This window comes from Eutrigla gurnardus (genome assembly GCF_963514095.1).
Source record: "Eutrigla gurnardus genome assembly, chromosome: 19".
In the NCBI taxonomy this organism is placed as follows: domain Eukaryota; kingdom Metazoa; phylum Chordata; class Actinopteri; order Perciformes; family Triglidae; genus Eutrigla; species Eutrigla gurnardus.
In genome coordinates, this window is record NC_139930.1 from 8,695,202 (window position 1) to 8,712,383 (window position 17,182).

The window sequence follows — 17,182 nt, forward strand, 5'->3', positions numbered from 1 at the left end:
GCTGTGTTCCTGCCCGTCATCGACAAGACTGTAAACCGCCGCGTGTAGTTGTGCCCTTAATTTAAAACTGGTATATGAGACAAAATGAACTCGATGATCCTCATAGATTATATTTTTGAAATGGCACACTGGTTGCCAATGAGAGGATACTAGATATGATGTTGTGTATATATAAGTATTTTAAACTCCCACTTTTATTATTATACCATTCTCAGGAATGCCTGGGGGGAACTTCTTTAAAATTGGCACTAAAGTCCGGTTGGACTCAGGCATAAGCTGATTAAATGAGGGTGGTCAATAATCACTATAATTCATATGGTAATTAGTGACAACGGATTGGACATGCATGGTTGCCGTTTGTGGCACAACAAGCTGTAAATGCAACAATGACAGTGTTGCGTTGTAAAGTTAATGTGGTTATGTGTTGGCTAACAGTTGCCAGCAGACATTGAGCAATGTGAACATTAATTTAAAGTTGTGTAGCTGGCCAATGTAAGACCAGTATGTCCTCTTGTTTTAGGCTTTTTGAGAATCTGCTAGCCACCGAAAGAAATGTTTGTCCCCTTATCTACTAAATGGTCCATTTCCTTCACCAGCTAATGGCTAACTTTGTCTTTCAGCTGGTTGGTGCCGTGCAAATAGCCTACAGTGAGTTAAAAGAAGATATTTTTTGCTGAAGTCACTGCTGCAACAGGAAACAACTACTGAGAGAAATTAAATCGAATCAAAACAGGAGGGCTGCAAACTATACAACCTTAACCATTTTAGTTTAGCTTAGCTTAGCACAAAGACTGGAGGCTGGGAACTATCAGTTCTGTACCAACAACTCCTAAATTGTTTTATTTACATGTTGTAAATTGCTGCTCATAAGCTCGTTGCTGGTGAATCCAAAACCTAGCTGAGTTGTGTTCACTGTAAAGTTACTGAACTTGGATAAACCTCACTGGACAGGACTTTTGTGGTGATGCACACTGTCAATTTGGTCAGTGGTGGTTGTCCAATCCAAAGGCTTAATTTTTACATTAAAAATAGTAAACCACTAGCAATATGGTTCAAAATATGGTTAAACTCTGGAATAATACGCGTTAAAATAGATTTGCCAACATGGCAAGAAAGCACCATAAGACCATCTAGAGCACTGAGCTATACTAAGTAAAGGGTAAATAAAGGGGAAGGAGTGTGATGTTGACCACGCTGCTGTTTGCACCTGAATTGCTCTGCATGTCTGTTGCCAAGCTTCTTGAATTATTGTGCAATGCGCGGATGTACGTGCTGTGGGGAAGTTGTTTTATGATGGTTTGTTGCAGTTGCATGCTGGGAGAATTTAAAGTCCGGGCGTTATCTCTGAGAAAGGGAGAAGAGGTCACAGTCGGCCAGCGTTCAGAGCTCCAGACCGATCAGCTGGAAGAGAGGGGGAAGAAGATGTTGAACTGGAGGAGCTCGGCCTTCACGCTGCTGTTGACTCTGCAGTTTGGTAAGAAAACATTCAGCCGGACTCTATTCAAACATGTTTACATGCAGAAATAACGCTGGTGGACGGGAAAAACGTATTTGTGGCATAATAGAGATGTATGAATTACATAACTGAAAAAACCTTAGAGTCCACTTAATGTCTTTTTCTGGAGCTAAACATGAAAGCTACTGTTCTCGAATTTGAGAAGGAACCTTCATGCTCACGCCACTTAAAGCATGTTTTTCTTTTCTTGGAGTAGTTAAACTCTCATGCTGCTTCCGTTTTGGACACTGAGTTCATGTTCTCGGGTGGTTTCAATCAATATATCTATACTCAATACATATCAGTTGGTATAAGTGATATGCATTAATATACAGTATCAGACGTTTATGTTTAGAGAATCACAGAAAAAGTAACCGACAGTTGTGATTCATTTTGTGAACATAATGTGTTCCTGCAACATGCATTAACATTATATGGCATATTTAATTTTTACTTTACTAAAGGACCAAACCAGTTAAAACATTTTCTCTCAACCTGTAAACCCTGTATTTTTCTGTTTTTAAAAGAAAAGAAAAGAGAACCAAGTAAAACATCAACAATCACAAAGTAAAAAAAGGAATATATCATCAAAACTATAACAATGTTAATCAGTCATTAAAATATTTTGGAAATATTTAGTTTGGATGTATATTTATAAATACAATCAGTATCTGATAAGTACCTGAGCATTCTGGCTTCGCATCGGAAAGAAACAATTTTGACACCGAAGAAGTTATTTTCCTGATTATTGTCTAAAGAGAATTCAGTAAAAAGTGGTCCTATAGCTCTGAGTGCTCTGTGTTTGATAAATGAACATTTTCTCATATGAAAAGTGCAGTCGGTGATGGAAGATCCTCCTCGCCATCATGTCTGATATCAAGCTGTCGTGAGACTTAATCAGAGACCTTTGGATGGACGGAAGGCATTTTCTCTGCTTCTCTGGCCTTTGAGCCTGTCGGCATTATTTGAGCCATAAATCTTTGACAGTCCTGATAAGAGATATTTTTTTAGTACAGTATTCAAATACAATTACTTGTACTTTACTGATAATTTAGATATTCCATTTATGGGAGAGGAATATCTTGCACACCTGCGTTTATCAGACTTTACGCAAACTTTTGCGCTTAGATTCAAAGCAGGAAATGAGTTTCAACCTTGAAATCAACACTTGACAAAGTCAATCTCCACTCAAGGTCCATTTACTTCCTTGTTCTGGAGCTTTTCATCTTATCGCTTGGTCTTCATCAGTTTGTTTTTCATTGTGATTTAATGTGGACTAATGGGAGACGAGCCTCGAGCTCAAAGCAATCCAAGAACATGGACGGAGGAGTCCTAAAAGCACCAGGATTAGTGGAAATTAGAAAGTCTGTGTGATACGGGCGAAAGCTTCCGAACATGCGAGTAAGTGGACCTTGAGTGAAGATACCAAATGAGATATGTGCATGAAAATGTCATATCTGCAATATTTAAATATGCCGTACATTTGAATGTAACTTTTATTTATTTATGTATTGACAGCGCAATGAAAGGCATTAATCTTCAGAATAAGACTTTATTTGTTGTGTGTTGATCGTTGTCTGATAGTGACTCTTTCTACACAGCGGCTGGCTGCTGGGCTGTATGTCAGGCTCCTGAGAGGAAATGTGACTTTGTGTGCGACTGTTCTGACTGCAGGGATGAGCAAAACTGTGGTACGTTTAGATAATCAGATACAAAGAACCTGCTCAACACTGATTTCTCTGTTGTTTATTGTAACTCATGTTTACTCATCCTTGCTTAACAAGACGGCACTGTGGCCAACACTCGATGGGCATTTAATTTATTATAATAACTGCGCATGTTTTAAAATATACTGATATCTGAAGGAAATTGTAAAAACTAAGGAGGAAAAAATAAAAAACATCTGTCAAGATGAAAAATCAAATCTTTTGAAATCTAATTCAGTTTATTGCTTTTCATCATATCAAGCCTTAATTCTTGCCGTCTGTGAAAGAAAATGGAATAATGCAGAAACGGAACATGATCCAGTTATTAGTTTGGCCTTTTTTTGGATGTGCATGTAGTATTTTAGTGATACAGTCCAGCAGTGAACCATTGTTTGTGCTGCACCTCTCAAGGCTACGGGAAACGTTTCCAGTGTGACTTTGAGGAATCAGGAATGTGCGGATGGAGCGACCGGTCCTTGAATGCAGCAGTGTACAGCTGGGAGAGACGGCAGAGAGGAGGGGACACGCTGCCCGACAGCGGCCCGTCCTCCGACTACACCACCGGGACGGCTACAGGTACATCATCCTCGTGCTGTACATGCCACGTGTGTCAAGGGCTCTTTGGTCCAATTCAGGAATGCATTTCATCCTGTTTCTCTATTACAGTAGAATAGAATTGTGTCCAGCGTCAGATAAAACTCAAGTGAAATGAGTTGCACGAAAGTTGCACAGTGAACAATGTTATGATTGTGTTCCTCTTCTGATCAACGAATAATGAATGAAAACAACAATTTAGACAGATTTCTGTTAAATCCAGGTTTCTGTCCTCCGTTTCCCATCACACAGGGTGGTTTATGGGAGTGAGTGCAGTGAAGACAGAGTCTGTCAGCACGGCGGTTTTCATCTCCCCAGATATGAAACAGTCTTCACAAACCTGTCGCCTTCGACTCAGATACTTCCTGTGGGACGCAGGTAAACACCTTACATCACTACACATTCAAGCTGCTCAACCCGCTTCTCCTTTATCTTCAAACAGCGTTATGAATTTGATCATTCTCTGCTACGTTTACTATGTGTGTGTATGTTGTGTGTATTTGTTTTCCATCTATCCCTGTTTGTAATTTATGTCTCGTAATTTGACTTATTAGAAGATATAATAATAATCATTATTATTGTTGCCGTCCTACTAATAACGTTTTCACCTGTACTGTATGTAGGTCATGCAGGTCTGGGCGCCACGCCCTTGTGGGCATCCATCCATCGCCAGGACACCCGCCAGGAGGCCGTAGTGTGGCGCCCCGAGGCCACGAGTGTGCGCGGCTGGAGGGAGGCTACCATCTTTCTGGGCCGTATTCCCACAACCTTCAACATCCGTCTCCACTCGCAGCGCTCCGAGGGGCGGGTAGGAGACGTGGCGGTGGACCAGCTGGAGTTTGTGGACTGCGCGTTGCCATGTGAGTCTCTCTAAAGTCCCGTTCGTGTGGAGTCCCACTGCAGTGGGAGGCACGAGGAGCATGATGATTGTGACGTTTTCTCATCAGTACCAATCCCTGGGAAGGATTGTCCAGCAGAGATGAAGGCGTGCAGGCGGGGGGGCTGCGTGGGCCCCCAGCAGCTGTGCGACGGCAGCGACGACTGCGGTGACGGCACTGACGAGGAGAACTGTGGTGAGAGATCGTCTTAATGACAGCAGGCGGCCCTCTGACGTCACAGTACAGAAGATATGGAGTTTGTCCGAACACCGATGACTCACTGTACAAGCGGACAAAGTTCAAAACATAAGAGTCTGTGATATCAGTGCAGGACTTTCCATTCAACCCAGTACATTTTACCCACGTGCCTATGTGCATCCAGCGATCACCAGCTGATGTAAGGTGTGTGTGTTTAATGTGTCACCAGGAGGGTACCGGCGCTGTGACTTTGAAGAGGGCCTTTGTGATTGGGACCTGAGGTCGCTGTCCACCCTGACATGGGTCCGGACCAATCAGGAAACCATCTCCGTCGGGGATCCTCTGAAAGGACCAGGCCGGGATCATTCCAGCAACACTGCAATAGGTATCATCCTCCGAAGAATCCATGGATCCTCATGGACTTTTATTGGTGTTTTAAGTTTGTTTTAAACATAACTACACACATAAAATGATTGTATGTGAATAAAGGCTGTCATTATTATCATTGCAGGTCACTTCCTATATGTCACTGTCCCTGATGGTGAACTCAAAAATGACTGGGCTGCTTTCCAAAGTCCACGCCTTGAACCCACCAATAGTTCCCATCCTTGCAAGGTGAGACATTTTTATTGTACCCGCCTACTTCACTTTGACAGTAATCTCCTTAAAGTGTTACATTTGTTCTTAATGATGTTTAAATAATTGTATTTTCTTTGTCTGCCGACTGTAGATGGTGATGTACACTCACCAGTTTGGACCGAGGTCTGGCGGTCTGACGGTGCTGGTGACAGACCGGAAGATCTACCCGGTGTGGGAGAGGGGCGGCGCCCTGGGTGATGTTTGGGTGAAGGCGGAGGTGGAGATTGTCACAGACTCAACTTTCCAAGTGAGTACTTCCCCTGAGTTTGGAGTCAGTAATAATATTGATTCGAGCCATAGCCTATAACATCTTTAAGATAGAGATACTGAGGATCCACAAAGCCACGGTAACATGAATGAATTAAAAAAAATTCAGATTTGTCTGTAAATTGTATTCATGGTAATTTGGTTCTAAATTCAAAAATCGAGTTAAGAAAACATGATGAGGACCGAAAGCATGATATTAAGACTTCAGTCCTTGAATGATAAATCCTGATCAATTAATAAATTAGGGCCTTTATGTTTTACATATATGTTTTAAAATAGCAATACTTTTCACCAAATAGAACTTTTCTTTGGGTCTGAAGGAAATTGCTACTGCTTTCATACATTTGCCCCCTTTCCACTCAATGTCCTGTCATTACAGATTTTAATAATGGCGGCACTCCGGGACTTTGCATACGGGGGGATCGCTGTCGACAGCATTGTGTTGTCTCCTGAATGCCGCGTTTCATCTGGTAATCCCTTTAACAGTCTTCTTTCTGAAAACAATGAGAGTAAATAGCGATGTGATGAATCTGCATCTCACATTCTCTTCTGCAACAGCCAATCATACCTGGGCAGACTTCCCTAAACCTCCTAAGCATCCGTGTACCCAACCAGACAAGATGTGTGATTTCCATCATGACTGTGGAGGAGCAGAGGATGAAGCCAAATGTGGTGAGTGAGTCTAACCGCTCTCTTCACTCAGTTTTACATTTATCAACAGGACTGCTGAGGCTGAAGGTTAGACAGGGACGCTGCTTAGGGCCTCAGCCACCAGGGGGCCCCCCAACTCAACGAATTACAAAATGCTGTGGTCAGGTGAAAATCTGTAAAATGTTGACTTTTGGGGAACTAAAAAAGTCGACTTCTTTTTGAAGGTTTTAAAAAATCCAAGCAGGAGCAACACTTCCACACCACGACATCTTCACTATTAGTTGTTTGGTTTTAACTTAAGGGTCATTCCATGTGAACAGCCAATATCGGCTAAATTTGAAGGGTATGGTACCACTGGTGGGGGTTTTATGAGGGTCCAAAAACCCTTTCGGGCAGAGGTGACTCTTTTGGGACCCCATATTTGGACCCCCAAATGACCATGTGGGCACTTGATGATCCTAATGGGATTTATACCAGATAAAGATACATATTTATTCTTTCTTTTAATGAAATAAAACCTTTGCAGAGTCGACACATGTGTATGGCTGTCAGGATTTATAATTCAAAAGGCAGAAAAACAACTTCAAAAGGATGGTAATTTGGGGGTCCAAATATGGGGTTCCAAAAGAGTCACCCCTGCCCGAAAGGGTATTTGGACCCTCATAAAACCGCCACCAGTGGTACCATACCCTTCAAATTAATTTTGGCAAGAGCAAAGTTCCCAAATATAACAAATAATACTGTTAAGAATAAATATGATCATTAATCGTGGTGCTAGGGACACCCAAAAAGTGAAAAATCACACATGCCGTTAAAATTTTTTGACCCACCTCTCACCCAAACAGTAAGGAATGTTGATTCTGCCTTCAGAATTGTGTAGTAAAAACTACAATGAACTAACAGACCAATTTCAGCCTTCTATCACTATTAGAACAGAAGTTATGGGCCTCCAAAAATGCAAAATTCCAATGTGTCAAAAAGGGGTGCGGCACTTGAGATTCAAATGGACGCCACGGGCAAAGCGTTTGAGATATTGACCTGAAACTTCAGATTCCTTTGTTTGGTAACATAAGGCACATTTTCACCGCTTTTCAGCAAAATCTGAGAGGTGTCATGTACATGGGTGGCTGAGTTGACATGGAATGACCCTTAACCAAAGAGGTGGCGGATCAGAAAATGCTTTTCTTTTGTTACAAACAGCTGTTCCTGCCATAGCAGATGTGAAAATGCTCAAATGCAACACTTTCTGAATCCAAGGATCGTCTTTGTCCAAACGCTACACACAAAATGCAAAATACCTTGCAAAAGCCCCTGCTTCATTCAAAACTGTATAACATTCAATTACATTCACAGATGATATTTTTGCTTCACGACTTTACACACGAACACAAATAGCACTTTCCACATGCCAACTGCACACTGATGTGCTAAATATAAAATGCTATTATCTGGCGTTTTCATTTGTATCATGCTCTTATATATAAAGATGATACCAACACTTTTGTTTGTTCTCAGTACACGTATACTCATAACGGTATACTATTCTAATAGCAGGCACAATCACTTCAGCTGAAGATGACCTGAACATAGATGAACAATTATAGTTTGCAATCACAGTCTTCTAACTCTCTCTCTCTCCATTGTTGTGCACATAGAGCAAACCTGAATCCTAATTATAGTGCAACCTCTGATTTCTAAGTGATATAATCGGTTACAGATGTTTTCACAGGCGCATTATGGCTGCAACACAGTCAGTTATTCATAACTGAGTGTGTTTAGCAAACAGCAAATGCAGGCTCTTGGTTTTGATCGATAATATAGATAATCAAATGTAAGTTACAAGTAAAATTTCAACTTGGTGTGAAGCAGACAATGTGCTTGGTTCACCAAACCTGCTCAATAGAAACAGCTACATGAGTTTTTTTTTTTGTGTCTTGGCAATTTATGAAAAGCTGTAATAACTGCAATTAAAATGAATCCAAGCAGGGAGTTTGACTGTCTGTTGTTCCTCTTATTATCTCATGAATATACCTAGGCTTGACCTTTATATGACCCCTGTCTGCTGCACTGGGCTCTGTGAGATTATTTCCTCTTGAATCCTTTCTGCAGGGGATTTCTCTTACACAGAAGGCAGCTCAGGCTGGACTGACGCCAGCATTGGGAGTCAAGGTTGGGCCCTTCATAAAAACTTCACATCCAAAGGTAAACTAACAACACTCAACTCATTGTACTGATGTTGGTATAAGTGAATAAAATCACCAAACCATTACATGTTTCTTTCATATTTCTTAGAGGAGTTCCTGTATGTAGCCGAGGCCCCAGGCCAGCAGCTGACCGAGGCCCAGACACGAACCCCCCTCCTGGGCCCCTCCGGCCCTGCCTGCACCCTGAGCTTTGACTTTGCACTAACCGGGGATCAAGATCACATCGGTAGCGAAATGAACGTGCTATCCCACGTGTCACTTCTTACCTCGGCACACTGACTCGGCTCTTCTAACAAGGCTCTGTTCACTTGTCTCTGCTGCAGGTGAGCTGTCCGTCAGGGTGATTGACAGCTTTCTGGGAATGACGCAGAAGCTGTGGGAGTTCAGTGGGAAGACAGGAGCCGGGGAGGTGGCGTGGCAACACGTGGACCTGCCTATTGGAACGAGAAAAGCTCGCTTTCAGGTCAGATGTTTTCTTTTTCTCAAGGCTGACATGGTGAAAAGCAATTTGACTAACAGACACGAATCAAAAAATAAATGGAGGTCGAGCTTTAAAGAGAAAACATTTAGAGCTGAAGACATTTGATTATATCCCCAAAGCCTTGACCTTCCATCCTGGCAGGACAGGAAATGATGGCAACTGGTCATCATTTTTACGTTTCAAAGTTTTGCTTTGATGGTGAGTCACAGATGTGTTGTGAGAACGAGTCTCCTTACTTGTTTATAGAAAGAATAAGCAAACAAATGGCAGGCAAGCAAAATCCGTCTTTAGTTGGTTATGTCACAGCTAGCTCTAGGCCTTAACAAAGAAAAGACACACACTGTTTCAAAGGAATAACAAAAACATGTTTATTTAACTCAATAGTAAAGATATATCAGAAAATACAACAACATGAGGGGTGAGATCGTGTCGGATGTGCATGCATGGTAAATATGGTGTGTGTGGATGTTGTATGGTGCATCAAAGAAAACCAAAAGAACTGAAGCTTAAGGCTGCCGCGTCACCCGGGGAGGCAGGCGTCTGTCTGCAAGGAAAAGAGAAAGGGACACAATGAATAAGAACCTGCTTATATGGCAAACCAGATCACCAGATCACCAGTGTCCTCCGTTACCAGATTGCCAGGCTGGCCCAACCTCCTGCCACCCAACAACCTACTGCAGACCCCACTGTCAAACACCAACAGGGGTTTCATCTTGTAGAAATGGTTAAAAAAAATCGACTTGAATGTAAATTTCAAGTTGTTTTCCTTGTTTGATCTTTACCAGCTGGCCTTTGAGGCTCGTGCGGTGAAACTTTTTCCGTTCGCCCAGATTAAAGTGAAAAACGTTCACTTTGTCAGCTGTCACGCTGGTTATTTCCCATCTTCTCCAACAGGTAACTCACAACTATTGACACTATACACACATGATGCTGCACACTTTGATAGTTTTTTATTTATTTATTTTATTTTTTGTGGCCAGGATTGTCATGTAACTTTGAGGATGGACTGTGTGGATGGTATCAGGACAACAGTGACAACTTTGACTGGGCGGCGATGGATGGGATGGACCACACCATCGGGATCGGTAAGCTCATTTAAAACCCCCAAAATGAAACCCGGACGTAGAGTGTATTTGTTTAGTAGGAAGTAGTTCAGACAGTTTGCATCCATCTTTGTTTTTCCCCTCACTGGTAGAAAACATCACATGTTCAGCGTGTTGGATGTAGGATTGTGTATGAGGATCCTGAGTAAACATGGTTTGGTGCTTTAAGAATAACATTACTGTCACGTGTAAAAAGCATTATCCATAAAAGAATATGATTGCATTGCTCATAAACTACATACTGTATATACACACACAGTATTTGGAAGCTATGCTGTATTGTCTTATAATATACTGATTAAGAGTTATGCAATTAATGAGCCACATACTAAGTCACTTTAGCTATTAAAAGCAACCTATTCTGATTCATTTCTATCACTCATTTTAAAGGGAAAACAGAATTGTAAACAAACCTAAACCACAGATAATGTATTCGATTAGTATTTATTACATTTAAACATTTAAAAGCAAATAACACAAGTACAATATTTTGTAAATAACAATACTAATAAACAACACCCAAAATAATGTTATCTCACTTATAAGAAGAGATTTTAGATTTTAATAAATATGACTGGTAATGATCTAAATTGTATTAAAAAAAATACTCTTTATATTAAACCATTAGCATATACTGTATATAATCCCGTCTCTCTGTTGCAGGCCGAAGTCTCGTCGTGGACATGTGGAGTCCCTCTCTGCGCGGTGCGTTCGGACGCTTGGTTTCATTCACACAGTTACCAGGTCCTACAGATCACTGCCTGTCCTTCTTCTACAAACTCTACGGGCCGGACGCAGGTGAGGAGATGACAGAATGGGATGCAGCTCAGCGTGACAGGATGATAATGGAGCTGAAGTTAAAAGGAACATTTACTGCCTTTGTTGTCCTATCAGTGTCGTTGGTAAATGTTGTCGTCTGAAGCCATAAATCCTTCAGTGCTCGCTGTAGAGACACAGGAAGTATCTGCCTCCGGGTCGCCTGGAAGCACTGTGCTCTGGACGCCACTCAAAAACAGAGCTACCTTGTTCTCTTCACCGATTGAGTACCCCACATAAAAAGTGGTGACTCTTCCCTTTAATAATTGAGTCGTCTATAGAAGAAGTATTACCTACTTATCTAATAGATAACTTAGACATAATCAGAAAATCCCCCATCCTTCTGTCCAGGTGCTCTGAACGTGAAGCTGTTAGATAAAAACGGTTTTGAGACCGTCCTCTGGACCCGCAGTGCAGCTCATGGCAACATGTGGCACGAGGCTCAGTGCCCAGTACCACACCAGCTCATAAACTTCCAGGTACGGCTGCAATGTCACAGAGCCTTAGGCATCCACTTAGCAGTCAAAAACTGATGAATATTTCAGCATCATCTTTCCTATCCAACCCATCCTTTCCGACCTCTGACCTCCAGCTGCTGTTTGAAGCCGTCCGTTCGGGTTTCGACGGCCGCGTGGCCATCGATGACGTGGCGTTCGTGGACCAGCCGTGCACCATACCGCGGTTGTGTTCCTTTGAAGGCCAGCTGTGCGGATACAAGAGCTCAGGTATAGTTCACTGGCTCCACCACAGTGGACGCATCGCCACGGCAACCGGACCCAAGACTGACCACACTCTGGAGACTGAACTGGGTGAGAAAGAATCGGAGAATCTCATTAAATCAGAATCATATTATTATTATTATACGTGCAGAAAAGTGAGAGGAGCTGATGTTCCTCTCTCTGGTTGGTTGCACAGGTTTCTACATGATGGTTAACACCGGAGCAACCATCCTTCCCTCTGGTGGTGCCGCGGTCCTCAACTCCCCTCTCCGCCAAGGAATCGCCAAAACGGAGTGTGTTAATTTCTGGTATCACACGGGAGGAGTGAATCCTGGTGAGACACAATCACACACTGAAACACACAACAACAACAACAAGAATTCACACAATGTAACCGTGTGTACTCTGCAGGTTCTCTGACATTGTATATGAAGCCGGTGAAAGGAGAAAGGGTGAAGATCTTCTCTGACAGTCTGAACCAGGGAGATGTCTGGCGTCATGGCAACGGCAACATCTTGAGTACCCTTGTGGACTGGCAGGTACAGTGTGGAGGCTGCAGAGGGCCGCTGGAACAATTGTTGACTTAATAATAACACTATAATTGCCGCGTACAAAGTAAAGGAACGTGTTAAACGTTCTGCCCTGCAGCTGGAGTTTGAGGCTGTGGGAGCCGGAGGCAAAGACACGCACATTGCGATTGATGACATCTTCATTTCAGCTCATCCGTGTGAAGATACAGGTATCAGCATTAGCAAAAGTTGTACATCAATGACTCGCCTTGTGGTACCTTAAATTCTAGAAGAAAACAGTGGCATAAGAATAAAAAAAATGAATTTAAGTAAATAAACGCCACGTTTAACAAAAAAACTGTCAAAACATTTCAAAACTCACATGACTAGTAGTATATGTCTATATGTGCAGTACAAGTCTCATTTATCCAGTCATACACATGCATCTTCACTAACACTTATATAAACTATTTAAAACACAGTCATGTTTACGCAGAACTGAACACAAAATAGACTTTTACACGTACACTTACAACATGGTACGATTTTAAGCAAGCGCCTGTGAGTGCTCATTCTTGTTTTTATTCGTCTGGGAGTTGAAGTTGGGTTTAAACTGGTCACACTGCAGCGTCTGGGATCTTTAAAGGAGCCGATTTTCTGTTTTAATATCTCAGGTTCTAAGTGCAGTCTGGAGAGAGGGATGTGTAGCTGGAGCAACACTCAGAATGACAAACTGGACAAACTGGACTGGGAGCTGACGAGTCAGGAGGCGGAGACACATTACTCCATCCCGACTGAAGACCACAGTCTGGGCACAGAGAAAGGTAAACCTGAGGGAAACCAACAGGGGCCAAAACCATGACAAAAAGCTGCATATGATCAGGCGTTTCATTTGTGTGTTTGTTCATCCGACATCATGCACTGAGGTGTAAAATACCTTCCCTTTCCTTCCCACCAGGTCACTTCCTGTTCTTTCCAAGCAGCAATCGGACGGCGGCCTATCTAAACGCTCAGTTGCTGAGTCCTCACCTGCCCCCCACCAAGGGCACCTGCCTGAAATTCTGGATCATCAAGCCATTCTCATGTCAGCATCAGTGTGGTTGTAAAAATCAGTCAGATGCCGTCGCGTTACGCGTTTCTTCCGCTCACACAAACTGATTTTTTGTTTTCATGTGCAGCGGACAGCCAGCTGAAGGTGTGGAGGCTGTCTGAAGGTCGTCTCCACCAGCTGCTGGTGGTGAGTGATCATGGAGGACCGTGGAACAGATTTGATGTCGACATCGAATCGACTGAGGAATACCAGGTCAGACTCACTTTACAGAAAAAACGTGTCTATACCTCATCTAGTGCTTTAACCCTATATAGCAAAGCTTATTCCACAGTATAATATCACATGAAACTCTGCACAGAGCTAAGTTATAACTGTCGTTCCCAGATTGTGTTTGAAGGAATCAAAGGGACGACAGGCTTCGTCGCTCTGGATGACATCGAGTACACCGTCGGAGTCAACTGTGCTAACGAAGTAACGGATGAACTGACGGGTAAGCCGGTGATTTTGCATGTTTTTTCCAGTCCCAATAATATGTACACGTTATTTTTCTGTTTTGACTGATTTTCTGAGAAAAATATCAGGACTTTTTTAAGTAATAGTTGGACATTTTGGTGAACACGCTGGTTAGCCTAGCTTAGCATAAGACTGGAAGTGGTGGGAAGCAGTCTTCCAGCACCTCTACCGCTCACAAATGAACACAATACACATAAAATGTAAAAAATGGACTGGATTCCTGTTAGTTGAACAGCAGGCTAAGCAATATCTTCCACCTCCCCTGTAGCCCCAAAGAAAGACAACAGCGGAGGGATCGCAGCCTCCATCATCGTGGTGCTGCTGCTGATCGGCACATTGATCGCCCTGCTGGTTTACTACCTGCGAACCCAGCAGAGGGTCAAGGCTATGACCGGTCCATCTCCACCACCACCGTCTTCCTCAGCCGTTGATGGTTTCGAGAATGAAGCGTATGATTCGGACCTCACAGTGAGTTGAACTGACATTCAAACCAACTACCATCCAGTCAAATGTGTGCCATGAGTATTAAAGGGTCATTCTGAATATTGCACCAGGACATGTTTCTCTAGACACTGTCTGCAGCACAGTTTGCAAAACTCTTAGTCATCTAGAACGGGCGTTAACTGTGGAGCATTAGGAGTTAAGTGAGTATGCTACGATAGGCTAGAAGATCAACTGGATCAATGAGCAGAGGTTGTCACAATGTCAATAAATCTATAGCTGTGTCTCAATCCAGCGGCCGCATCCTTCAGAGGCTGCAAGTAGGGTGTACTTTATGGAAGACTCCTTCAAATGCAGACTTCTTTTCCCGGAGGATCCAACTGATGAATTCTTCACGGCCCAAAATATCCCTAGATTTATTGGGCACCTGAAATATATCATCTACTATGCTCTTTCCTGTCACAGCTGGTTGCTAGGCGATGGGAACAGCAAAGGGTGGGGGCGTGAACAGACACAAACAGGTAATCCGTCTGTAGACCAGAACCATTTCAGAGACCTCTTGGTTCGGCCTTTGTGGTCTTTAAAGGACCCGGCCGACGTAGCTCAGGAAGGCCACGTCTTTCAGAGGATGCAGCCGCTGATTTGGGACACAGCTAATGACTTTCAGCCACTTTTGATGAGGTGTCATTTTCATCAGTCATTCCCAAACACTGGATGGGTCAGGACTCACTAGTGGATCAAAGGAGATTTTTTTGGGGTCAACGAATATATTAATTAAATATAAAAATGTGAGAGTAACTCTGCATTAATGTATTTATTTGTTCTTACGTGTATATTTTTTTCAATGAGATCTGCATAAAACAAAAGATGTGATTTATCCAACGTGGGGTAGAAATGTCAGTAAAAATAGTCAAGAATTATCATTTAGATTACACCTTGAGTGAAGTGGCTCACCAGTGGATCACGGTCCAGCAGCTGGTGGAGACGACCTTCACCAGAAGTTTGGGAAACACTGATTTAAATGATATTAGAACTACAACAAAGATGTCAGATGATGTCTTTCAGAATGGAGACCAGATTGCATAAATACATTTATTTATGCAAGAAGCAGCATTTTTTTTGTATATCATTAAAATTTAATCATGTTAATTTCAGCAAGACCACGTGATGATCCCGAACCATCCAATGACAGCTGGCTTCAATAACATCACCGTGAGTGTACAGTTTTTATGACTGATGTTTTATTTCATTTGGTGGGGAGACAATATATGAACCTCTACTCACATGTATTCTGTAAAAGGAGCCAAACATAGTTTAAAGTTTTATTAACATATGATGAGATGAAGCAAGATGGCCCCCATTAGGGTCCTTTCTGTCGTCACCTGTCAAAAGCACATTAGTGTCTTTAATGTGATGTTGGGATGAACATCAATAGCCCTTTACATGTCAGGGATTTGATTTCAAAGAAGTATATGATAACCAAAATAGGCCCATTATTTTATCCATCAAATCTGTTGCAGTAGAATAAAACATTTTATTTTACTAACGCATTTAAATTTAGCGTCAGGCCAGGTTGTTGTTGAGCTCACTGTCAGGTTCTTCTTCTTGTGTTTCTGCAGTACTCCGCTGCCACCGGAGAGGTGGAGGTGGCGTGAGGCACGAGAACGCTGCTCTTGCCACCTAAAGCTGGCCTTGTGAAAATGAGGCGATATCACAGCAGGAGAACTGCTTGTGTCGCCCTTACATGACATACACACACACACACACACACACACACACACACACACACACACACAACACTGGCACAACCCACATACTGAAACACTGATGAAGGCCGAATCGATGCAACTGCCTCAGATCTGATGGAGCCCTCGAGGGTTACGGACAGATGGGAATCAGGAGGTGAATGTCTCAGGTATCGTGGATGGAAATTATTTTAAAGGCAGAGTAGGCTTTTCTGAAAAAAACACAGAGACGTTGACTTTGAACGCATCGTCGAACCAGAAAAGTCCCGCCCCCTTTGTTCAGACCTCTGTTCTCCCCTAGAACACGCCAACGAGTGCTTGAGATCGGCAGAGTGCCAATCAGGAAGTTCTGCCACAGATGACATTTTAAAAAATGTTTTATGTCACAGCATTTTAATGTATTCATTGTTATCGGTATGTTACGAGGAGTTCAAGTAATATAACAGAAAGTGTTTCTGAATAGAATCACCTACTCAACCTTTAACTTTCTTTGAATGGAGACTGGGCGTTATCCGTGAATGGCAGAGATGTTTGCATGGAGATTTAGGATCCATGTTGGATCTTTAAGGAAGCATGAACTGCGGGCATGGAGCTAGAAAGACAAAGAGTGAAAGACACTATCAAGTTGAATTTCGGGAGAAGAGCTTGACTTGAAGTTAGAATACCTCTGTAAAAGGGCTTATCTCTCTCAAAAGCATCCAATTGAATAGAAAGTTGAGTCCCTGTACAAAGAAAGTAGGAAGAAAAGGACAACTTTAAACTGACTGGTTAAACCTTGAAGTATTTTAAAGGGTTGTAGAGAAAGTCGGTGTAATGTTTGGAAAAAGCCTGTATGGCATATTATACCGACAACTTTCTGCTTTGAAACAAGATGTAAATTGATTGATACATTGATTATGTTGAGCAATAAAACACTGTCTGTGTGACTTTGAAAGTAATCTGGTCTTTTGGGGAATTAAAAACTGCACCATGAGCTAAAAAAAATCAAAACATTTAAGTGAAAACGGTGACCTGATGATTACTCAATCCTAATCTTTGTTAAAGTAATTGCAGAAATTGTGTTTTTCAATGTTGATCTACAACAAATGAGCATTTTGCTAACTGACTACCCTTTAACTGATTAAACAATTATTTAGGCTACATCAATCATTTTCTGATTGAGTCCTTTAATA

General features: G+C 42.3%; 1 protein-coding gene across 1 annotated transcript; it reads left to right on the plus strand.

Annotated features, from left to right (window-relative positions):
- Positions 1-1,343: 1,343 nt before the first annotated feature.
- On the plus strand, positions 1,344-16,989 carry mamdc4 (MAM domain containing 4). The gene is made up of 29 exons (XM_084035370.1): positions 1,344-1,474; positions 3,097-3,186; positions 3,613-3,777; positions 4,048-4,173; positions 4,419-4,655; positions 4,743-4,868; positions 5,101-5,256; positions 5,383-5,486; positions 5,602-5,757; positions 6,157-6,247; positions 6,336-6,449; positions 8,538-8,630; positions 8,721-8,858; positions 8,956-9,095; positions 9,899-10,007; positions 10,094-10,198; positions 10,880-11,014; positions 11,384-11,511; positions 11,625-11,841; positions 11,948-12,085; positions 12,163-12,290; positions 12,400-12,490; positions 12,935-13,084; positions 13,219-13,344; positions 13,439-13,563; positions 13,696-13,801; positions 14,093-14,292; positions 15,421-15,477; positions 15,885-16,989. The coding sequence occupies exons 1-29, from the start codon at positions 1,423-1,425 to the stop codon at positions 15,918-15,920; spliced, it is 3,639 nt and encodes a 1,212-aa protein (XP_083891496.1). The 5' UTR covers positions 1,344-1,422; the 3' UTR covers positions 15,921-16,989.
- The last annotated feature ends 193 nt before the right edge of the window (positions 16,990-17,182 follow it).

Bases quoted from the DNA above. Each gene is read 5' to 3' on its own strand.
- mamdc4 (XM_084035370.1), top strand. From the start codon at position 1,423: ATGTTGAACTGGAGGAGCTCGGCCTTCACGCTGCTGTTGACTCTGCAG. The intron at 11,015-11,383 runs GTGAGGAGATGA...CCTTCTGTCCAG, and splicing joins ACTCTACGGGCCGGACGCAG to GTGCTCTGAACGTGAAGCTG. The intron at 13,345-13,438 runs GTCAGCATCAGT...TTTCATGTGCAG, and splicing joins GATCATCAAGCCATTCTCAT to CGGACAGCCAGCTGAAGGTG.